Source organism: Dasypus novemcinctus, chromosome 4 (assembly GCF_030445035.2).
Source record: "Dasypus novemcinctus isolate mDasNov1 chromosome 4, mDasNov1.1.hap2, whole genome shotgun sequence".
In the NCBI taxonomy this organism is placed as follows: Eukaryota; Metazoa; Chordata; class Mammalia; order Cingulata; family Dasypodidae; genus Dasypus; species Dasypus novemcinctus.
In genome coordinates, this window is record NC_080676.1 from 20898202 (window position 1) to 20922825 (window position 24624).

Sequence of the window (24624 nt, forward strand, 5' to 3'; positions counted from 1 at the left end):
TATTCTTCATTACTTTTTATGGCCGCTTAGTTCCCCATTGTTTGAATCTATCATAGTTTATTCAGCCAGTCCCTTATGCAGACACTTGCATTGTTTCCAGTCTTTTGCTATTATTAGTACTATTACAATAAGTGACATTTTAATAAATTATGTATGTGATGTTTTGTATGGGGGGGTATATTTTCAGGGTAGATTACTGGAGTGGGGTTGCATGGCCAAAGGATACATGCTTTTTTTAAATTAAATGCCTTTTTTAAAAATTAAAATGCATTCTTTTAAATTAAAATTTTTAGATTTACAGAGAAATTGAGAAGATAGTGCAGAGAGGTCCCATATATAGCCTCCCACCTCCCACATATACTCTTTTCCCCATTGTTAAATCTTGCATTAATTTAATATTAATTTGTTACTAAAGTATGGTACATTTGTTAGAATTAATAAACTGATACTGATGCATTATTATTAACTAAAGTTGATGGTTTATTCATATTTTATTGATTTTTTAACTTAATGTCCTTTTTCTGTTTTAGGATCTTGCCCAGGATACCACATTACATGTAGCTGTCATGTCTTCTTAGGCTTCTCTTTGGCTGTGGTGTTTTCTCTGCTTGTTTTTGATGACCTTGGCAGCTTTGAGGTGTACTGGTTAGGTATATTGTCAGATGCCCATCTGTTGGAATTTGTCTGATGTTTTTTGCAGTGATATGACTGGAGTTATTGGTTGTTGAAAGGAAGCCACAATGTTAAACTACCAGGCTCATCATTATCCTGTCAAGGTGATGGATGACTGGATGTTGACCTTGATCACCTGGCTGAAGTAGTGTTTGTCACACATCTCCACAGTAAAGTTACTCTTTCCCCTTCCTTTTCACGTGCTCTACTCTTTGGAAGGAAGTCATCATGTGCAACCCACACTTGAGCAGGTGTGGGGAGTTAGGTATACTTCCATTTCCTTAAGGGTGGTATATATATATATAAATTATTTGGAATTCTTCTGTATGGGAGATTTGTTTCTTCTCATTTATTTACTTATCTTTTCATTTATTTGTATCAATATGGGTTCATGGTTATTTTATACTGTGGGCTATAATCCAATGCTACTTTATTTTATAGATTTTATGGCTCAAGTTGTTCCATCTTTGCCACTTTGCCATTGGGAGCTCTTGCAGTTGGCTTCTGACATACCCTCATCTTTCTGGTCTCTCTTTTTTTTATTGTTTTATTTTTTGTGAGCACTACCTGACTTTCTGGTACTACAGGGTTCATCTTGTGTATTTGCTGTCCCAGTCCTACAATCAGTCATTTCTCATTTCTCCAAGGAGTCCTGCTTCCCTTTTTTTTTTCTTTAAAAAAAGTATTTATTTATTTATCCCCCCCCCATCTCGGTTGTCTGTTCTCTGTGTCTATTTGCCGTGTCGTCTTTGTCCGCTTCTGTTGTCAGCGGCACGGGAATCTGTGTTTCTTTTTGTTGCGTCATCTTGTTGTGTCAGCTCTCCGTGTGTGCGACGCCATTCCTGGGCAGGCTGCACTTTCTTTCGCCCTGGGTGGCTGTCCTTACGGGGCGCACTCCTTGCGCGTGGGGCTCCCCTACGCAGGGGACACCCTTGTGTGGCAGGGCACTCCTTGTGCGCATCGGCACTGCGCATGGGCCAGCTCCACACGGGTCAAGGAGGCAAGGAACTGCAGACCTCCCATGTGGTAGACGGACACCCTAGCCTCTGGGCCAAGTCCATTTCCATTGCTTCACTTTTTTTGAAGAATGGTGTTAGAAACCAGGATCTGGGCAGTACGTGTGCTTGTGTCGTTGCTTATAGGCTCTATCAGTTGACAGAGGAAGGAAATGTGTGTGTGTGTAGTAATCTGTGTATATATACCTATCTATAGGTATTTCTTTATGTAACCATGTGTCTCTGTATTGAGCTAAACATGAATTCCTAATGATGCATTTTTAATTTTGTTTAATATTGCCAAATTTTCCTCCAGAGAATAAATGTGGACTATTCTTAACTCAAAATTTTAAGGGAAAGTTGGAATGACAGAAAGATAAAAAATATGTAAGTAAGGTCTTAGTGAAAGGTGGAAGAGTGTTCAATTTCACTTTCCATAGTAGAAAGCCAATAGGTAATGCTTAGAATTAAAGTTAAGAAGTAGGATGGTAGGCATATTATTTAGAGATAAAGAGGTAAATAAACAAAATGCAGGAAAGAGTTGAAAATAATTATATTTGGAGAATGGGAAATGAGGAGTTTGTGGACAGTGGGCTACAGTTTTTCACAATAAACCATGTGGAACGGTTTGACCCATTAAGCCATGTATGTAAGGGTAGCTTTGATATAAACAAAAAGTATATGAAGCATAATCCAGTCCAAAATTAATACTCTCTGTTTTTGTTGCTGTTTTCTTTTCTGGAAGATATCTTGCTATAAAAATATGCCTTACGAAGAAAGATTTGAAAAAAGTACAAGGAATACCATTTTGCCCCCATAGCATTACAATTTAGTTATCCTTAGATAATATTACAAAAGTTTACTTTTCACTAAACTGAGTACTTTCCTCTGGGAACCTTAACAAAAATGAAGTAGATAGTCTTTGTAAAAATTGGAAAACTTTTAATGTTTTTATAGGGGTTTAGGTGTTCAATTAATTATTGAATATATACATTTTCCTTATTTGCAGAGACTTTAAAAAATTCTAAACAAGTTTAATATGCTCCAGTGTAAACTGTCCAATTGTTGCCTTATGAAAATGTATTTCAGCTTTCCCAAAATAAAAATACTACAGCCTGTTGATGTTAGAATGCTGGTGTGTGGTTGGTTGTATGTGTTTCTGATTAATTTTTTTTGTTTGTGAAATCAAAATGTCTGCTCTTGATTGTTTTTGAATTTGTTAGAGAAATACATTGAAGGGAATTATTGTATTTCACTTGAACAAGAAGTGATTTAGTTTTAAAAAAGTTTAAGATTCTCTTCTATGCTAAGCATTATGTAGATGCTGTGAAGGATTTTTAACCAAATGAAGGCCTTTAAGGGTCTCTTTTTTTTTTGGAAACAAGATACACATGTAAAACAGAGAAATGCATGCATTATTATATAATTAATACAATTGAGTGTAATGATAGAATAATGAGTGAATGGGAAAACTTAAGGAAGGCATTCTAAAGGAGTTAAGCCTTAAATCTCGCCTTTAATATAAGTAAAAATTGGGAACTCTTGTTTTGTATCATTGAGAAGTAGTTCTTTAATTAGTTAATTGTCTTTTTCCCTGGTGTACTCTGAGCAAATGATGTCTTTTAACAAGTTAGCTAGCTAGGTTTGCAGTTCTGCTGGGTGTACTGTGTTGACTGCAGTCTTCATGACTGTCATTTCTTGTCTTGAGGGTTTGGGTGAATTATCTAGTTCTGCGTTTTCTGTTAAGACCCCTTTTTGCTCAACTTGTACTCCGATTCTAGTCAGAGAAAGATAGATAAATGTTGACCTTTGCTTGAATTCGTCATCTTCCATAATAAATGTTCATTGGATTGCTGATTAAATTATTAATATTGTAGTTCTTTATTCGTCTTGGATATTTGACAGACTAGTTTTGTGTTATTCCCATTTGGGCCAATCCTTACAAAAAAACCCCCTGAGGTAGCTGAGTATCTCCAGCTTTCAAGTTTGGATGAGAAAATCCAGAGGGTCTAAGACAGCATGACCAGAGTCCCTCAGAAAGTGGGAGAATAGGGAGTTCCATCCTGGACTTCTGTTTCTGTCCTGTTTGCTTTGTGGAACATCCAGGCTGCTCATACTAAATGAGGATCAACTGTGAGGCCACGATGGGAGGAGCGGAGTTGGAGTTGAAGAATGTGTCAGAAAGCTCAGTGTTGAATGAGTTTTTGTGTTGCATCTTGCAGTTCTATTTTATCTTAAAAGCGTACCAGGAGAACTTTAAGAAAGAAAGAAAAGCTGCTCACATGACTTAAAATATTCTTTGAATAGATAATACATCGCCACAGTCCAAAACACAAAAGGTTTAGAGTGTATAGTCAAGTCTCCTTTCTGCCACACTGTCCTCCATCCCATGCCAGAAGCAATAATTTGTTGCCATTTTCTTGTATATCTTATGAGACACATATTTATGTATGTGTATTTTCTTTTTAAGAAAAAATTGTTGCTTGTTCCACACAATGCATATAGTAGCCTTGTTCTTTTGAATCGCCGCTAAGCTACTAACCTTTTAATAACTTATTTATAAAAGCCAAATCTTTTCTTTTTGCAATTTGCACTGGAATGTTAATTCCATGATGAATAGAAAGCTTTTTTTAATTAAAAAAAAAGTGCTTTAAGTTTCAGAATCATTTTTAGACAATGTTTATAATCTTCCAAGTGAAATCCCCAGCGTAAAGGAGTTCTAAAGCCAGATTCAATCTTCTATTATTTGGGAGTCAGGTTATGTACAATATATTGATGGGATTGAAAACACATTAAAGTAAGGGTCATTAAATTATCAGTTGTGTGTCTTTGTGTGAGGAACACAGGTGAAGTAATATTTCATCAAATCAGTCTATCACACATCACTTTTAGTCTTTGGTCCCAGAGTAGTAAAACTTGGTGAGCTCCAGGGGAGAGGTTGAGATGGTGATGGGTGTGGCTGGTCCGTGTAATGTGGGAGCATTTTTGTTGTGTTTTAGAGCTTTTTGGTCTGTAGTTATTTTACACCGTTACCTGCCAATGTGATGTCTATAGTATTTGATGTCCATGTCCTAATGAAAGACTCTTTACTATTACAGCTTGTTCATAGGTACAGACTTTATAATAACTACATTTCGGACCTAAGCAGTGAAGAGCTGCTTTTACTGTTGAAATATTACTCACTCCACAACTCGTTAGGAAATTTAAATTCCAATGTAAAGTGAAAGAAGAAAATTGAGTTTATTTTTGTTCCACAAATGATTGGGTTTTTTCCCCACCTACTCCATAGCAGAAGCTTAGGAGAGTTGCAAGGGTGATGGAATGTCCACACACTAATGTAAGCAGCCCTAAGGCCTTCAGCGGGGAGCTGTCAGCACTGTTTCTTTCAACAATGCCTTTTCTCCTCCTCTCACCCAGATCCTCAGGAGATATTCCTGAGTCTTCTCTTCCCATGTAGCACATGGTGCCCCCTTGGCCTGGCTTTCACGGCACACAGAGGTGTCTTCGCTGCACAGGGAAGCAAAGCTAGTTGCCAAGTGTGTTGTCTTGCTAAAGATGTCTTGCCGTGGCCTTCCTCTCTTGGGGCTGATGGTGGTTTGGAGGTCTTTGTACCCTGGAAATACATGTTCTTAACCTTATTCCATTCCTGTGAGTGTCTTAACCTTATTCCTGGAGTTCTTTATATATGGAATGAAATTCAGGCAAATGAGAGAAAGCCACAGAGGGAGCAGCCAGAAACTGAAAGCAGTGGAACCTTGAAAGGAGGAGAGGCTGCTCTGTGCACTACCACGTGACAGAAAAGCTAAGGGTCGAGGCTTGCCGGCGGGCAGCCCCAGAATGCCAGTTTTCAGGAAGAAATCATCACCTTGGATGATGCCTTGATTTGGCCTTTTTTTTTTTTTTTTTAAACTAACCTCAAGGCTGTGAGCAAATAAATTGCCATTGTTTAAGCCAAAGCATTACATGGTATTTGCCTGAGCAGCCAAGAAAACTACAACAGGGCTGTGAAACCTGTGGCTTGGTCTCAGACATAGAAGGCTGTGGGGACATGTCTTAAGGGGTTAATTCAATGAACCAATTTAATATTGTAAAAATCACACCCCTGTTATTCTGAGATAGGAACATCTCACCATGGCCAAGATGGTTGTTCACTTAAGGTATATACAGAAATCTGAAAAGATTTGAGAAGCTACACTCTTGATACTTGCAGCCTTAATTTTAAGCAGATCACTATCTCATGCCCATGAGAAGGAGTTGAGCCTGTCGGGGCAGATGTTCAGTATGTGTGCCTGACTTAGGAGGAAACCCCCAAAGCTGAACTTGTGGAGAGAAGCTGGTGGTGTGATTGATGTGTTGAATAAGAAATTCTTGTTCTAGGGGCTAAAATTGGGTTCTGTGGTTGACACTGCCTTGGCTTGAGATGCATGTATGGGGTTGATAGTGAAAAAGGACAAGTGGAAAAAATCCCCAATGCAAGAGTTAACATATTTACATTAGAATGGAAACTAGAATTGGAGACCTGACATTGAGAGGGGAAAATTAAGAAAAGTGTCAACTGCTTTTCTGTTCAAGGAGGTATCAGATACTGCACAGCACCGTAAAGGTACAGTTAGGAGTCTGTACGCAGTTTTTGTGCACAAGTCTCTTCTGTTCATATCAGGGCCTCCCTTGTCAACCCTTCTTTCCCCTTTTGTTTCCCTGTATCTGAGGCCTCTGCCACCTGTTTCCTCGGTTGGCCACTCCAGTCTCTTTTTAGCTTGTCTTCTTGAAGCCCAAACTATCTGTCACACAGCTTCCCAATTAATTATATATTGCCTTGTAACGGCCCTTATCATTTTGGGAGTATTGTCCCTCCTTCCTCAGCTGTATTACTTGTTCCTTGGGGTGGAGTGCTCATTGCTCACAGCAGCTAGAAGAACCATCACCTCTCTCTTCAGGCTTTCTTCCCTGGACCACCCCACTCCCCTTGAACTTCATAGAGGAAGAGATGGAATCAGGCGGTGTCTCCCTCAGCTCCATGGCTCGCTTCCCACCCACAACATACACACATACAAACCTCTCAGCTGCCAGTCCTTAGCTGTCATCCTCTAGTCATGGCTAGAGGGGTCCTATTTTCATCTCAGGTTAATTCCTCTCTGTGAGAGTTTGAAGCTGGGTGGATCCCAGAAAGTCATTTCCTTAGGACTAATCCATTCCTGTGCGCCTTTGGCTAGCTTGGATTCAGTTGGGGCCTTTGATTGGGTTGCTGTAGGGAGGCATGACCCAGGATGGGTCTTGGTCCTCTTGTTGGCATCCTTTATAAACAGCGGACTGAAGGCAGAGGCACACAGGAAAGAGCTTCCGAGACTGAAGGAGAGGTCCTGGAGGTCCTGGAGGCTGTAGGCTGGAATCGGCAGAGCACAGGGACAGAGGAGGCCCTGGAGAGGCAGGGAGGGGCCTGGAGGAGAGGAGAGAGACGAGCCCTATTCCTGATCGCCCACAGCTGAGCTCAGAGAGAAAGCATCTCTAGATGATGCCATGATGTGCCTGATTGCCCACAGATGACCTTCAGTGACACAGCATTTCTCATGATGGCTAGATTTGGACATTTTCACAGCCTCAGAACTGTAAGCTTTTAACCTAATAAATCCTCCTTTTAAAAGCCAACCCATTTCTGCTATATTGCTCCTAGCAGCTTTTAGCAAACCAAGGCACTCTCCTCCTGTCCGGTCCTATAAAGCTGTGAGTTCGGTTTTCTTCTGGGTACTTAACCTGTGCTGGTCATAGTCCTAAGAATGTTACATCTCAGTTGAGTCTTAAAATCACCCTGTCAGCTAAGTATACTTATTAGCCCTATTTTGCAGAAAAGTAACCAAGGCACCAGAGGTGGGGTGACTTTCCTGAGGCCCCAGAACTGGCAGGTGGCTGAGCCAGGGTAGGCAACTGGCCATGTGACTCCAGAACTTTGCTGGTCACCACCATTAAGTGAATGAACTCATGCAGAAGGCTTAGAAGAGGGCCAGGCACTCACTGCATGAACAAGCAGTATCGTTACCCAGCAGAATAAACCCGTCTATCACTGGGAATGTCTGCAGAGTACTTGTCTTCTCATAAAGGCAAGTGTCATGGTCATAAACGGTCAAACTCTTCATATCCTGCCTTCACCCTGCCTCTTCTAAGTCTCAAACCTGTATATCCACCTGCCCCTTGACATGTTTTCCCCATGATTACCTCTGACATCTCTCAGATTCAGCATGTTAAAACTGAACTCAGAACTGGGAAGCCTGAATACCATCTGTGGGTTACGTCAACGGCAATATCCTGGTGTGATATTGTACTGTAGTATTGTAGATGTCATTCTTGGAACACACTGGGTAAAGGATACATGAGATCTCTGTGTAATTTCTTACAACTGCATGCGAGTCTATAATTATCTCCAAAATAAAAAGTTTAATTAAAACGAAAAGTTAACGAAACAGCAAGCCAACCTTGACTGAGCCCCTTCGCCGCCTCACCCTCCCCAGCTTGCCTTCTCTATTCTCTATCTCATCTCGCCTGGCACTGTGATCGACTCTGCCACCCCCCTCAGAAATCTAGAAGTCACCTTACCCTCCATCTGTCACCCCAACGTTAGGTTGGCTACTATTTTACCTCAGAAAGATGTTTCGCCTGCGTGTTCTTCGTTCCCATCTCCCCCAGCTCCCCAGTGGCCTTGGTTCCTCCTCTCAACTTCCTGAGCTTCCCTACAGCTTCCTGAGACTCTTAATTTGGGTGTTGGAGCTTATCACTCCCTTGCTTAACTTCCTTCAGTGGCTTTAAAACTTTTTTTAAATTTTTATTTATTTATTGTCTTTTCTTAAAAAAATATAAATAGATCACACAAAATGTTACGTTTAAAAACATAAGAGGTTCCCATAAACCCCCCCCCCCCCGCCATCAACAACCCCTTTTATCAATGTGAGGCACATTCAGTGCATTTGGAGAATACACCATGGAGCACTTCCCCGCTGCATGGACTGTAGTTTACATTATAGTTCACACTCGCCACTCAGTCCATCCAGTGGGTTATGGCAGCATATACAACGTCCTGCATCTGTTCCTGCAGTATTGTTAAGGACAACTCTAAGTCCCGAAAATGCCCCATATCCCACCTCTTCCTCCCTCTCCCTACCCTCAGCAACTCTGTGGCCACCGTCTCCATATCGATGATACAAGTTCTTCCATTGCTGGAGTCACAGCAGTTCTATAGTAGAATTCCAGCAAGTCCACTCCAGTCCATATTCCTCCATCTTGTGGACCCTGGGATGGCAATGCCCACTCCACCTCTAGATCAAGAGGGCCCTTTCAGTGGCTTTTAATAACTTGTGATAAAAGACGAGATGCCATAGCTTTTGGTTACCTGATTCAGAGTCATCTGCCTGCCTGTACACTAAATTCAGGTTTCTGGACTCCAGGTTAGACCTGTGAATTTGCAACATCTGGAGTCAGAGCTAAATATATATGCTTAACCAGCGCCCTCTGGTGATTGTTTTGTGCACCTGCGCTTGAGAACCTCTGGCCCTGGCGATCTTTGCTTCCCTTGTGAGTCTTGTCTTTCCCTTCTGTTTGTATTGCCTGGAACGGCACACGCCACTGTTACGGGTCAGTGTCCTCCCTCAAGAATTGGCTAAAATGCTTCCTTGCTTCCTCTCCTGTGTCTCTGACCTCACTGCCATCACCATCTGTGTCCATGTGTGTTTCCCTGACTTGGGGGTGAATTGCTTCAACTATTTTCTCATCATATTTGTAATCCCATACTCCAGTAGAGTTACTGACCTTGTACTACAGTAGGCATTTAGGTTTTTATTTTGCTTTGAGTTGTCACCTGGATCTCCAAACAACAGTGCTTAGTGTCATTACATAATAAATAAAACCGGAGAGAAATGGCCACCTAAAAATAGCATAGTAAAATTACTCATTCAGACAAAAACAGATATTTAGTATTTTCTGCCAAACGCCAAGCTCTCCAGGTAACTGTGTTAGAAAAAAACCTTTTAAAAGCATAAACATGTTTCAGCAGTGTATCATACTACTTAGCATGTCACTGTGTGCTGACAGCCTGTCCGTTCTTTTCCCCTCTTCTCTTCTCTTCTCTCTTTTTTCTCTCTGTTCCTGTTCTCCAGCCAGAGGATTGAGATAACTAAATTGATCATTCAGCAGAACACGACATTCTGGCTGTTGGTCTGACACGTTTCCCTCTCAGATTCTCATGGCACTGAGGCAGCAGTTTTCACTCAGGCTATTCTTTATCCAGGCTGCCAGTCAGCATGCTGGTTTCCCCTTTTCATTCCCCAAGTGAACAGTGGCTGAACAGGGGATTTCAAGGTGTCTGTGAATCATTTTATAGGATACAACAGATCAGTGTCTGAAAGCCTTTTATTATTGGAAATTTCAAACACACATAAACATAGAAGAGTATCATGAAGCCCTCTTTGTCTTCACCCCAACTTTATACTTGAACTCAGCCATGCTTGTTTCTATCCCATGTTCCCCTGCAATTATTTGATTTCATGGTGGATTGATTTTTGTAGTATGAAATAGCCTTTTCTTTTAACTAGTGAAATGGAGGTAATATCTTACTGGTAGCAAAGTGTTTCAAGGAAACATTAAAATATATATATATCTAACAGCTTTATTGAGATACGATTTACCTTTTTAAGTATACAATTCAGTGGTTTGAATGATATGTTCAAGGAGTGGTGAAACCATCACCACACTTTCAGAACATTTTTGTCACCCCTTTAGAAGTCACCCCCTATTCCTTCTCAATCTCTCGTCTATCCCTAAGCAACAACTAATCTACTTCCTGTCTCTGTAGATTTGCCTGTTCTGGGATTTCATGTAAATGGAATCATACAATACGTGGTCATCGGTGACTGGGTCCTTTGAGTTAGCTCATCATTGACGCAGCATGTGTCAGCACTTAATTCCTTTTTATGGCTGAATAATGTTTCATTGTATGGATAGACACATTTTATTTATCCATCAGTTCATGGACATTTAGGTCATTTCCACCTTTTGGCTATTATGAATAACATTGCCATGAGCATTTGTGTGCAAGTGTTGTGTGGACATACCAACAGTGAAATTGTTGGGTCATATGATAACTATGTTTAATATTTTGAGGAGTTACCAGACTGTTTCCCAAAGTGGCAGCACTGTTTTACATTCCCTCCAGTAATGTGTGAAAATTCCAGTTTCTCCACAGCCTTACCACAGCCTGTTGTTGTCTTTTTGATTATAGGCATCCTTGTGGGTATTAAGTGGTATTTCATTGTGGTTTTGGTTTGTACCTCACTGATGGCTACTGATGTTGACCATCTTTTCATGTGCTATTGTCTCTTCATATATCTTTTTTTGGAGACGTGTCTATTTGGATTCTTTGCCCATTTTTAATTGAGTTGTTTGACTTTTTTTTTTTTTCCCTTTTAGTCGAGATTGAACCTGGGACCTCATACATGAGAAGCAGGTGCTCAGCCACTTAGAGCTACACCTGCTCCCCTATTATTGAATTTTAATAGTTAATTAATGTTCTTGATCCAAGCCTTGTATCAGAAATATGATTTTCTCCTGTTCTGTGGGTTGTCTTTTAATTTTTTTGATACCTTTGATCAAGAAAGTATTTTAACAATGGAAGATGTGAGGGAAGTGGTGGAAAATGTTTCAATTTTTATGGAGTGTTCTGAAATGGACTGCGCATCAGCTTATGTGTATTGAATTTTCTCTTTTCCCATTCAATTTGTGCCAAAGTCAGGCTGGTTAAATCCTCTAAGTCCTGCAGTTTTGAGAAGCAGACTGTTTCTACTGTGGAGAGGCAAGAACTTTTCATTGTAGCACTGTAGCCTAAGGAGGCATTATCTATGCAAATAGGTTTCTCTATTGAGGAGTCTGTCATTTTTGAGTTAAAGTGCTGCGTCAAGTGGACCCACCTTCAAGATTCCTTTCTTAGTCTCTGTATAAGGAAAGGATGTAGCCAGGAAAATGAGCCTTCACAAAAATTACAGGTATTATGTATGCATATGTTCATATTTACATGGAAGCTTATTAAAACATTGCAAGTTTGATTTTTGCATGGGCCATTCACAGCATATTAACAGGTACTTGTAGATAAATTAGTTATACAAAAATTTAAAAAATAGTTATAATTTAGAGAGAACGTTTTAGAGAAGGAACTTGACATTTCTTTATTGCAGTGTTTGAAACCTAGGCATGCAATGACTGAGTTTCAACTATAGAAGAAAGCAGTTTGCTTGAAGATTTGAGGCAGAAATAATTGGGCAGGAACTTGATTTGGTAGTTATTTTGGGAGGAACTCATGGTGTGTTGATTTAAGAAATACTTCTACATTGACTGTGTGTAAAGCATGGTTTTATGGGAATAAAACATAAGGAGAAAATCCCTATTTCTGTCGTTGGGGGCCAGTACAGAAAGGAGAGAGAGATCCTAGGTAGTGGGGTGGTATCCAGAGACTAGAGAAGGCTACATATTAGATGTGACATTTGAATTGGGCTCAGAAAAATTTCCGTAGGTGAATACAGGTGAATGGGAAGGCCTTCTAGATAAAGAAGCAGAAGCACAAGTGTCAGAAAGAGAACAGATTGATCTAGCAGATAGGCAAGTCAGTAATGGTAGTTAGTATTTAAAATTATTTCTTTTCCTAGCTAATGAGTTTGGCTTTAATTCATTGAGGACTGCTGATCCATTGAAAGTTTTTGAACTATAAACTAATAACTGATTGAGTTCATAACTATTTATCCAGAGCCAACGTTTGTTCATTGACAGGTTCTAGCTTTTAGTTTCCTCTAAAATTTTTTCACCTTGGTAATGATTGGTGATAGCTACCACTTAATTGATCAATTTCTGTGCTCAGTGATGAATGCTTATAGTAACTCTGAGGTGTTTGCATATGTATGTTATCAATCCCTGTTTTACAGTTGAAGAAATTGAGGCTTACCAGAGGCTAAATACCTTGCACTAGGTCACACAGCTAATGAGTCATAGAGGTGTGATTTGGACACAAGGCTGACTTAATCCAAAGCCTGTTCTCCTACTCACCTTCTTCATTGAGCCTTGCTGCAATTGTTATGCCCTGTGTTTGTCCTGAGGGGGTTAGTCCTCTTCTGCTAGCTCCCAACTCTATTATTAATACTTTAGGTATTCTAGGCTTGAGAGGATCTTCCTCAAGTTCACTTGGCCCATTTCAACTCTCACCCATTACGTGTTTATTAGTTTTTTCCCCTATTTTTCTCTTTTTTTTTCCATTTAAAAAATTTATTGAAGTGTATCACTTATCATCCATAGACATACATAAATAGTAAGTGTATAGTAAAAGTTGTGAACTTCCAAAGCAAACATGCATAACATCATACAGGGCTCCCATTCATCAACCCATCACCAACACCTTACATTGTTACTTGACATTTTTTACAAATTATGAAAGAATATCGTATAATTTTACTAACTATAGTCCATATCTTACTTTTGGTGTATTTCCTCACCCCTCTCCCCCCAACCCACCCTGTTAATATTTTTTAAAATATATTTTTATTATAGAAGTTGTGAACTTATAAAACAATCATGCACATATGTAGAATTCCCATAGAACATGCCTTCACCACCACAAGACACTGTGGTGGAATATTGTTTACAGATTATGAGATAGTATCATCAGACTTATCACTAGCCATGGTCTGTAGTGTAGATTTGGCACACTTTTTCACTACTACCCCATCATCAACACAGTACATCTTTGGCATAGATGCACGAATATTACAGCATTGCTATTAACCACAGTCCATAGGTCATTCCAGTTGTAGTTTTCCCATGCTTCTCCACATTCCCACCACCCTGCACTAGTGATGTACATCTGCTGTAGCTCACAGAAGGACACTTTCACATCTCTGCCATCAGCCACTATTCTCATCCTCCTCTGAGTTCACTGTGTTATTCAGTCCCTAGATTATTCTCTAGCTTTATTTCAGTTGACATTTACATCCCTAGACTACCTTTTCCATTATAAACCAGTTGTTACTATAATGTGTTATCATCAGCTCTATACATTTCCACACTTTAAAGTTAATTAAAGGTCTACATACTTTGAGCATCAGTAGTCCTTCCCAGCCCTCCTCTTACTGCTTTTAAGAATCCACTACCTACCACCAGGTGTTGAAGATATTTTTCTACATTTTCTTCTAGAAGCTTTATGGTTCTTGCTTTTATATTTAGGCCTTTGATCCGTTTTGAATTAATTTTTGTATAAGGTGTGAGAGAGGGATCCTCTTTCTTTCTTTTGGCTATGGATATCTAGTTCTCCCAGCGCCATTTGTTGAATGGACTATTCTGGCGCAAGCTGGGTGGGTTTGACAAGCTGTCGAAAATCACTTGACCGTAGATATAAGGGTCTGTTTCTGAACCATTGCTTCGTTCCATTAGTCTCTGTGTCTGTCTTTGTGCCAGTACCATGCTGTTTTTACCACTGTAGCTAAGTAATTTCAACTCTGGAAGTGAGAGCCTTCTAACTTCACTTTTCCTTTTTAAGATGTTTCTGGCTATCTGGGATCCCTTACCTTCCAAATAAATTTGATAATTGTGTTTTTCATTTGTTTAAAAAATGCTGGTGGAAAATTTTTTTATCAGAATTTCATTGAATCTGTATATCACTTTAGGTAGAATTGGTGTCTTAATGATATTTCGTCTTCCAATCCATGAGCATTAAATGTTCTTCCAATTATTTAGGTATTTTTAATTTCTTTTGACAGTGCATTGTAGTTTTCTGAATACAAGTGCTTTACATCCTTGGTTAAATTTATTCCTAAATATTTGATTTTTTGAGTGCTATTGTAAGTGGAATTTTTTTTCCTGACTTTCTCCTCAGATTGTGCATTACCTAGTGTCTTTTTAATTTTTTTTTTTTTTTTTAGCAAATCTATTATTTATTCTTTAAATTCCTTTGGCACAAACCAATCTTCCATCACTCAATCTTCCATGATGCTCATTTATAGAATCACCCAAATTTCCTTTGATATTTGAATCTTCATGTATTACTTAGAGTTTAGAATCACATAATTTTTGCATCAGTGTCCAAATAAATACTATTATAAATTAAAGACTCCTTAAACCAACACCTAAAGCCACACTGCTACTTGTTTCTCCGACCATACTGTTTCTCTGAGGGATAAACTGATATACAAACATAAGCCAACCAGAAATCCACCTGTGATAGTTCTGCCTACCAGCGGATCTCAGGTTGGTGGCTCCTGGGCAAACTCTGATGGATGCAATGCATCCTCCAGGGTCATTGGGGAAGGGTATGGGAAGGATGCTTTCTTCTCAAGCAGGCATTTGTGGTGATCAAATCTCATGTGATTGGATACTCTAATCAAGTAAACTAGTGTCTTTTAAAGTCCCTTTCATCTGATATAAGTATAGCTGCCCTGGCATTTTTTTTTTTTTTTTTTGTTACTGCATACAGGAAATAATTTTGTCCAGCCTTTCATTTCAGTCTGTTGGTACCCATGGGTCTAAGGTGAATTTCTTGCAGACAGCGTATAGATGGCTCATATTTTCTTATCCATTCTGCCCATCTGTGTCTTTATTTTTTCTCCCCCCTCCCACATACCCTGCTGTTTTTGCTGTCTGTGTCCATATGCTGTGTGATCTTCTGTGTCTCTTTCTCTTTTGTCTTCTCTTCTCGTGTTCTCCTCTAGAATTCACCAGGATTTGATCCTGGGGACCTCCGATGTGGAGTGAGTTTCCCTATCACTTGTATACCTCATTTCCTGGTGTCTGTTGTGTTTCACCCTGACTCTCCCTTTCATCTCTCTTTTTTGTTGTTGTGTGTCATCATCTTGCGGCATGGCTCCTGCCTGGGCCCTGGCTTGCCATGCGTGCAGGTCTTTACCAGGAGGCTCCAGGGATCAAACCTGGGCCTTCCCATATGGTAGACAGAAACCCAGTTGCTTGAGCCACATCCACTTCCCCAGTCTGTGTCCATTGATTGAGAATTTAATCCATTAACATTCAGTGTTATTACTGTAAAAGCCATTCTTATTTCACCCATTTTGACCTCAGGGTTTTATCTATCATATTTTATTTTTAGTTACTTTTACTGATATAATCTGCATTTCTATACTCTCTTCCATGCCTTTCTCTCATGTCTTTTCTTTTTATACTGTAGCATACACTTTAGTATTTCCTACAAAGCTGATCTCTTTGCTATAAACTCTGTTTCTGTTTATCTGTGAATATTCTAAACTCACTCTCATTTTTGAAAGACAGTCTTGCCAGATTATAATATTCTGGGGTGGAAGCTTTTCTCTTGCAGTATCTTAAATATTAAATTGTCTCCATAGTTTTGGATGAGAAATGAGCACTTATTCTTATTGGGTATCCCTTATATGTTATGCATTGCTTTTCTCTTGCTACCCTCAGAATTCTCTCATTGTCTTTGGGATTTGACATTCTGGCTAGTATGTGTCTTGGAGTTGGTCTGTTAGGATTTATTCAGGTGGTAGAACATTGTGCTTCTTGTACACAGATATCTATGTCCTTCAATACGGTTGAGAAATTTTCTACCATTATTTCTTCAAATATTCCTTCTGCACCTTTTCCCTTCTCTTCTCCTTCTAGGAAACCCATGACATATATATTTGCATGGCTCTTGCTGTCTTGCTGACACCTGTTCAATTTTTTTCCGTTCTTTTCTTCACCTGTTCTTTGCATGTTCGTTTTTGGAGGCCATGTCTTCCAGCTCACCAGTCCTTTCTTTTGCCTCCTCAAATCTGCTGTTATGACTCCGCTGTATTTTTAATTCCACTTATTGCACCTTTCATTCCTGTAAGATCTGCTGTTTTTCTATGTATGCTTTCAAATTCTTCTTCATACTTTTCTACTGTCTTTGTAGTATCCTTAATTGTCTTTAGCCACTCATTGAATTTATTAAGGAGGTTTGTTTGAACATCTATGATTAGTTGTTGCAACTCTTTTATGTCATCTGGAGGCTTACCTTGCTCCTTTAACTGGGCCATATCTTCCTGTGTCTTGGTGTAGATTGTAATTTTTGTTGGTGTCTTGGCATCTGCCTTACTAGGTGGATTCATTCTGGGTGCAGTTTCTCTCTTTAGGGCTTTCTTCCCCTTTCTCCCTTGATGGTTGTGCAGTAGGAGCTGAGGATGTAGTTGGTGCTGTAAGCTGTGGAGACCGAATCTGCCTGTGTTGCTCCAGCATCTGATGAAGCTTTTCCCACCTTTCTCCTTTGCCAGGGGTAGGGACAGAGCCACAGCTGTGGTTAATAATCCAGGTTGTACAGGTCGAGACTGTCAGTAGTTGCCTGGAGAGACCGATGAAGCTTCACACGCCTTCCTCCCCTGACTGTGGTGGGGTTGGAGCTGCAGGTGTGGGCAGCAGTCTATGCCATGTGGGCCCAAAATGACAGCAGTTGCCCAGGTGGATTTCCCATTATTCAGCCTGTGCCATTTAAATGTACCTGTAGGTAATTGCAATCCAATCTAGATTGAAAGTACCTGGTCCCTACCAGCACTATGATTTTCAGTCCGCCCCACTTCCCCTTGTGCCAGGCACAGAGTTAACATGGTGGTGACCGGCCTCATTCTGACTTGAACTGGTTCAAAGTTTAGCTGTTCTTTTTTTTTTAAAAGATTTATTTATTTAAGTCCCCCCCTCCCCTGGTTGTCTGTTTTCTCTGTATCTATTTGCTGCATCTTGTTTCTTTGTCCGCTTCTGTTGTCGTCAGCGGCATGGGAAGTGTGGGCGGTGCCATTACTGGGCAGGCTGCACTTTCTTTCACACTGGGTGGCTCTTCGTATGGGGCACACTCCTTGCGTGTGGGGCTCCCCTACGCGAACGACACCCCTGTGTGGCGCGGCACTCCTTGCATGCATCGGCACTGCGCATGGGCCAGCTCCACACGGGTCAAGGAGGCCCGGGGTTTGAACCGTGGACCTCCCGTGTGGTAGACGGACGCCCTAACCACTGGGCCAAGTCCGTTTCCCTTAGCTGTTCTTAGGATGACACTTTAGCCTGTCAAATTTACTCATCAGTAGATGAAGTTGGTGCCCATCCGTCCCTTCCTTCCTGTGTTTGGGAAGTGGATCTTCCAATTCCAGCTGTGGAATAGCTCCCGAGGCGGCTTGTGCAATTTACCAGTGACCTCTTGTTACTGATACCACAAGAGATATCAGTGAATCCTAATAAGTTTAAGGGGTGCAGTACTTGTGGTCATTTACTAGTTCTCTTTTCAACTTTTAATGAAAATTTTGTTTATGTGCATCCTAAATTATTGTCCCAATCCACTCTTGACTGTCGCACGTCCCAGATTTCACAATCTGTCTGAACGATATGACAACTTAATGTCAGTTAAGTTCAATTAGTTAAAGCACAAAACTAAGAGAGCTGCATTTATGGATTCCCAAGAAAGGTCAGCTTGTAGAATAGTATTATATATTCAGCAGTTTTTAAAAGATAAGTCTTTGTTTACATTCAAGCACACACAAAGAAAGAAGATTAGAAAGATAACATACTAAAATATTTAATCATTAGCTCAGTGATAGGTTTACAGATGGTTTTTGCCTTCTTTTCATATCTGCATTGCAATTTTTCTCTAATGAACATGTATTCTATTTTAAAAAAATCTTAAAAAGGAAATATACTCTAGACAAAGCAGGGGAGTATGTATGTATCTGCTATTTTTAGCTCTGGAGGCATATCTGTTTCTGTGGATATTCAGAATAGCGCCATACTGAGAGGGAGTTAATAGCAAGGCTTGGCATACAAAAGCTAGGATTTGAATCCTTGTTATTTTTGTTTTTGCTTATTATAGCTAAGCTAAACTTGTCACGTCTGTATGGTTGGCATTTTGTTTTGTTGAATAAGTGACTGTCATGAGGCTATTAGGGCCATAACAAGGACACAAAAAGATGATGACATTGATGGTTTTACTCTTTTGTTTTTAAAGCCAGTGGGTTAATTTTAACGGTAATATCTGTTATCGGTGGTGCTTTCAGAAAAACTATTAAACTGGGAACAGCACGTTGACCTAGTATCTGCTCATCTGTTTGCATTGGTTTATTACTGGAGTTTAACATGTGCATTTTATTTTAAATAAGACACAATTAGAATAAGTGGTTCAGACCAAAACTTAACAGTAGTTATCTCAGGGCACTGTTGTGAAGTAATTTTAACAGAACTTAAAACGTAAAACACGTACACACACACAATTATTAACAGATGTTTAGTTTCTACTCTGTTGTCCTTATAGGTTTCATTGAAAATAAGACGTTGGGAGAATACTATTGCCAAAATAATAGGAAAACAGCATTGTGTTGTGATCTTTCAGGAGGGTGGTTTCTTCTGAAAATGCCGTTTCACTAATTCTTGGGGACATTTGGATGTGAACATGCAATTATTACATTTTTATCCACAGAATGGGCTGAAGTTGGCGTCAAGTCTCTCTAGGTTGCCCAAGGCAACTCTGATTTAATGTGTGCCCCCGTGGCAGGCATTTTTGAATAATTTTAGTGATTTTTTTTCTTTTTTTCTTTTTTTTTGATGCTGCCTTTTCTCTTGTACCTTTTTGCTCACCACCCTTTCTGACTGAGCGCTGAGGCATTGACTGTTGAGGAGAGTAGTTCAGGGACACCTGGAGGTCCAGACGGTTGCCCAGGAGGGCAGCTGTGCTCCTCTCCCTGGATGTCCCGAGGTGGTGGGTGGTGCAGGTCAGGACGCTGCTTCCACCGTCGAGCCCATGGTGAGCATCAGCCCTCGAGAGGTTCATAGGAAACAAACAAAAAAAAAACAAATCTTAATTCGGCATGTTTAAGTCCCAACTCGGAGCCTGAAGAATGTAAGAGAGCTGCACTTGGGGCCTTCGATACTTTTGTTGTAGTAGTTGTCGTTGAACCCGGAGGGGCACAAGGTGGACCTAACCCGAGAGTGGGTGTCCCTTCTGCTAGGGCCATGGGTGCACGTGGGCAGAGCTGCCTGCTCCTCCTGTCCATGCCCTCACTGGCTGCTCCAGGGCAGGCCGTGTCCCACCAGCGTGGCATGCGCACACTTTCCTAACAGTAACTGTGTGTGCAGAAGCCATTTTAATGTAATAGAGGTTTGTTTTGTAATCCTGAAGATAATCAAACGGGGAGAAAAAGTATACCCCTTGTGTCCATCAATTCAGAACATGGTGTTTTTTCCCTTTTCATTCTCTTTTCAAATGCAGAGTGGACACAGATCTCGACCAGGTATCTTCGAGAGCAGCTGGCGAAGATTTCTGACTTTTACCACATGGCCTCCAGTGCGGGCGACGGCCCTGTCCCTGTGCCTCCGGACGTGGAACAAGCGATGAAGCAGTGGGAGTACAACGAGAAGCTGGCATTTCACATGTTCCAGGTAACCTTTCCAAGACTGTGTAGAACGCTTCTAAGTAAGTAGAGTTCAGTTTTCTGGGGTTAAATTATGTATCTTTGTATGAACCAGTACATGCGAAGAAAGCAGTCTCACATTTCTCACAGTGAATTGTGTTAAAGGTAACATATTTACCGTGAGATGGAAGCTTCTTCTACATATATCACTCTACAACTTTCCGTGATGTCAGTTCTTTTAATGCCATTAATTACTTTGTAATTGCAGTACTAAATATCATCTTTTTAAAATTGTATTTTGGCAAATGATTGGGCATATTTATTCAAAAACACCTTTGTGCTAATGCCACCTCCTCAAAGTAGATCTTGCTTAGAGCTTAGTTATTTAAAAAAAATCATGATTTGGTTCAGCTGCAGTTCAAAATGCAAACTGTTCAGGGGATGGCTAGGGACATTGAGTGGATGTAAATCATTTTGACCAGAAGAGGGCGCTTGTGCTGATACTTGCTTCAGTCTTTATTCCTGGCAAGGTTTGGAAAGGGGTATAATCTAAGGTGAAGGTGTATTATTAGCATGGATTTTCAGTACCTGCTATCTTGATCAGAAAAAAAGGGGGGTGAAGTGGATGTGTTATTTCTAAATTTCCCCTTGAGAACCTTAATTATCATTTTTCAGATGGTAAGCTACTTTTTCCTAAAACCTCAAACCCTAGTGGCATTTAATAGAGCATCTTCAGTGTCTTTCCAGAGCTTCTGTGACTTACTCAGCTGAGACTTTTTTAGTCTGAATTCTTGGAAAGAATGGTTCTCATTTATTATTACTAGCATGTTTGATGTTTTTGGAAGGATTAGTATTGAAATCATTATTTCTTTTATAGAAGCAGTTAGGTCTTCTATTGATGATTCTAATTGAAAAACTGTTAACTTTTTAAAAATTCAGAGTATTTTTACCTGCAATATTCTGAAATAAGAAAGTGACCTTTCTACTTATACGTGAGAAGCCTGGGCATGGTTACATGAACAAAAGCATCTTGTGGATGGATTGTTATGTAGTCATTGGAAATCATGATGATGAAGATTGCTTAATGATGTGACTCATAACACAAAACAATATGACATCAAATACCTATTCTGTATGCCTAGAATGTCATAAAAACTGTATATTTGTAGGTATTTATATATGTATATGAAAGCAATAGACCAAAACTGTTTATAGTGCTACATCAAGATTAGTGGTCTCATCAGGAGCTGTACCGTCCTTTATGGGTCATTCTGGAAATTTTGGGGGGTGTTACTTTTTTTTTTTTTTTTAATGTCATTTTGGAATATTTATACATTACAAATTCATTTCTTCTCTATATTACACTTAGGTGATTATACTGATTTTAACATTTGTATTTCATAGGTAGGTTATAGTAAGTGAAATTCATTTTAGGATAGTGAGGGGAGCTACTGAAGAGGACATTGGAGCTAATGCCCAATTTGACCAAATTTCCTCCCATGAACTTGAGTTCATACTCCCCCCAAATCTGGCCAGGAGCTAGACTTGCCCTGGAAGTGTAGAGGCCTATGAATTTCCTTTCTTATAGGAATCAGTTTAATTTAAAAGGATAAGGATTATCAAAGCAAAAAAACACTAGTCCTTAGTTGAGTTTAGGTTTTTGACTATGCTCAGTGAGACTGCACTTTACTACAACAACAAAAGCCATAATAATAATAATAGTAATGATAATACTTAGCCATAAGAATGCTTTGTCTTGAATTTTAGTTGGTTTGTCTTTAACATTATTAGTACAATTTTTCTTTGTTCCCTTAAGGAAGGAATGCTTGAAAAACATGAATATTTGACATGGATCCTGGATGTTTTAGAAAAAATCAGACCAATGGATGATGATCTTCTTAAACTTTTGTTACCACTAATGTTGCAGGTACAGTACATGGCACTTTGAGCAAGTTGATTTTATGGGCAAGAAATGAGTTTAAGAATGATTAGGTGAGTAGAGGGGAAAAAGGAAAACTCCCTTTTTGAAATGGAAGGCAAAAATACCTTTGCTGCCACATGGGATGCAGTAGAGGTCTTAATAAATTTTCACAATCATGTATTTGCATTAGCGGTTTTGATCAGCATGTCCCTTTTTTTTTTAGCTTTTCTTTCCTTAACAAATCAGTTTTATTGATACATTTAATAAAGCATAAATCCATCCAAACTGAGCAATCGGTGGTATTCGGTGTAATCACATATTTGTGCATTTATCACTTTAGTCATTGTTAGAGCATTTTCATTATTCCAATAATAATAAACAAACATAACTCATCACCTCTCAATCTCTCTATGCTACCCCTCTGTACATAGCTCTCTCCATGTCCTTTTTAAGTAATTGTACCCATATTAATTTCTCCCCTCACTGAGCTATCCAAACAGCTCTTTTAATATTGCCTCCCTGATTCACACAGATTTCTGTGAAAACAAAACAGATCATCTCTTTTAAGTTTATAGAGGATCTTCTACATGTTTTTGACATTCTTTGAGTCAATGGGAGAAGGAAACTTCCTATTTTAGTGACTGGTTAAGATCTGTTAAAATTTAGACTCTCTAGATGAGATTTATTTTAAAGAAATTAACATTTTCTTCGAAAAGCAATACATGCATATGCTAACTCACACAAAATGAGAGGGTGTCCAGTGAGAGGTAAGTGTCCCTCTCGCCTTTGTCCCTTCCCAGAGGTGGTAGCACACTTGTGGCCTCTGTGTCCTCCCTGAGAGGGTCTCTCCCTGTGCTGTTCAGTACAGCAGCTGCTGGCCACGTGGGGCTGCAGAGCCCTGGAAGTGTGGCCAGTCCAGACTGAGGTATGCTGTAAGTGCAAAATACTCACTGGATTTCAGACTTAGTATGAAAGGATGTATAATTTCTCACCGATATTTTTATATTAGCAACATGTTGAAATGGTAATATTTTGGATATATTGGTCTAAGTTAAATGTTATTTTAATTTTGACAAGTTTCCTATTTTTTTAATAGCTACTGGAAAATTTAAAATTACATAACTGGCTCACATTGCATCTCTACAGGACATTGCTCACTATGGGGATTTCTTTTTTTAATGACTACAAAGTGCATTAAAATAGTTATTTGGGAATAGATGTGGCTCAAATGGTTGAGCACCCGCTTCCCACTTGGGAGGTCCTGGGTATGGTTCCCAGTGCCTCCTAAAAAAAGCAAAAAAGAAAACACATGCAAACAAATGAGAAAACCAACTCAGGGGAGCTAATGTGGCTCAGAGGTTGAGCCCTGGTTTCTTGCATACAAGGTCCCGGATTCAATCTCAGGCCCTGGTACCTAAAAAAAAAAAAATCGTTATTTAACTCAGTAGCGTAAGCCATGCCTGACTTACGGTGTCCTTCTCCTTCCCAGTATTCAGATGAGTTTGTTCAGTCAGCCTACCTGTCTCGTCGTCTTGCCTACTTCTGTGCCCGGCGTCTTTCCCTGCTGTTGAGTGAGAGCCCCAGTCTCCTCGCTGCCCACTCGCCCCACATGATGATAGGACCAAACAACTCGAGCATCGGGGCCCCCAGCCCTGGCACCCCCGGCCCCGGCATGAGCCCTGTGCAGCTGGCCTTCTCAGATTTCCTCTCCTGTGCCCAGCACGGTCCTCTGGTTTACGGACTTAGTTGTATGTTACAGGTAAGTTCTTGGCCCTTGTTGTTTTATATTAAAATAGAACATAGGAAACAGTGTGGCTGGGATCTTCAACTTTCATGTCACAACTCTAGACTTTACTCACTAGAGTAATTGATAGGTCGAAGTTTTAGGTTTTTATTTCCCTATGTTCATGAACCTTAGGGAAGATTTGTCCTCTGTCTAGAAGGGAGTTATTGTGACAGTCCTTTATTAGGGCCATTAGGCAGTTCAGCGATGAAAAATCCTCCAGGGAACCCACAGAATAAGTCCGTTGTATTATTGTTCTTCCAGAAAGATAGAGCTTCTCATGGCAGCATTCCTTAGGCTTCCTCATTCCATACCCTGAATTGGTTGCTTCCTTTTTTCTTTAAAAACAAAATTATTCATCAGGCTCTGCTTACTTGGCGAGCATCTTTGTGTGTGTGGTCCCTGAATGTTCCAGGACCAGAAAGTCCCAGGTCCCTGGGCATGTACTGAGGAATGAGAGAGAGCCCTGCCCTAGAGGCGCTCACAGTCTATCGTGTGGAGTTCACATTTCTTGAGTACTTAACGTGTCCCCCTAAGGGATTTGGGGCCAGGATGGCCGTGGAGACATGGTCTCCAGTCTGGTAGAGTTTATATCTTGTCAGGAAGTCGGACCCCTGAATGGCAGTGTCCATATCGTATGGTAAGGACTGATGGAGGTGGAGGGGAGCGATGATATTTGAGAGGTGGAGCTTGTAGTCTACCCTGGAATTCATATAAGGTTTTCTGGAGGATGTGGTTCTGAGCTAGGTCTTATAATAGGAGTGAAAAAAAGTTAAGTCGAAAAGGTGTTCCAGGCAGAAGAATCAGCAGGAATAGGCCCAGTAGACTGGCCATTCATCTTGTATCCATGTTGGTGTTAGTGGA

At 40.1% G+C, this 24624-nt stretch overlaps 1 protein-coding gene across 12 annotated transcripts in view; it reads left to right on the forward strand.

Moving 5' to 3' along the window:
* Positions 1-24624, forward strand: part of MED12L (mediator complex subunit 12L) — a 377954-nt gene that overhangs the window by 72981 nt on the left and 280349 nt on the right. For all 12 annotated transcript variants that reach the window (XR_009185439.2, XR_011648585.1, XR_011648586.1 and 9 more), the window contains 3 exons: positions 19915-20084; positions 21873-21983; positions 23467-23736. Coding sequence is in view for 9 of the 12 variants with exons in the window: in XM_058295148.2 (XP_058151131.1) it covers positions 19915-20084; positions 21873-21983; positions 23467-23736 (551 nt within the window). In the remaining 3 variants the exon portion in view is untranslated. The remainder of the gene's footprint in view (positions 1-19914; positions 20085-21872; positions 21984-23466; positions 23737-24624) is intronic.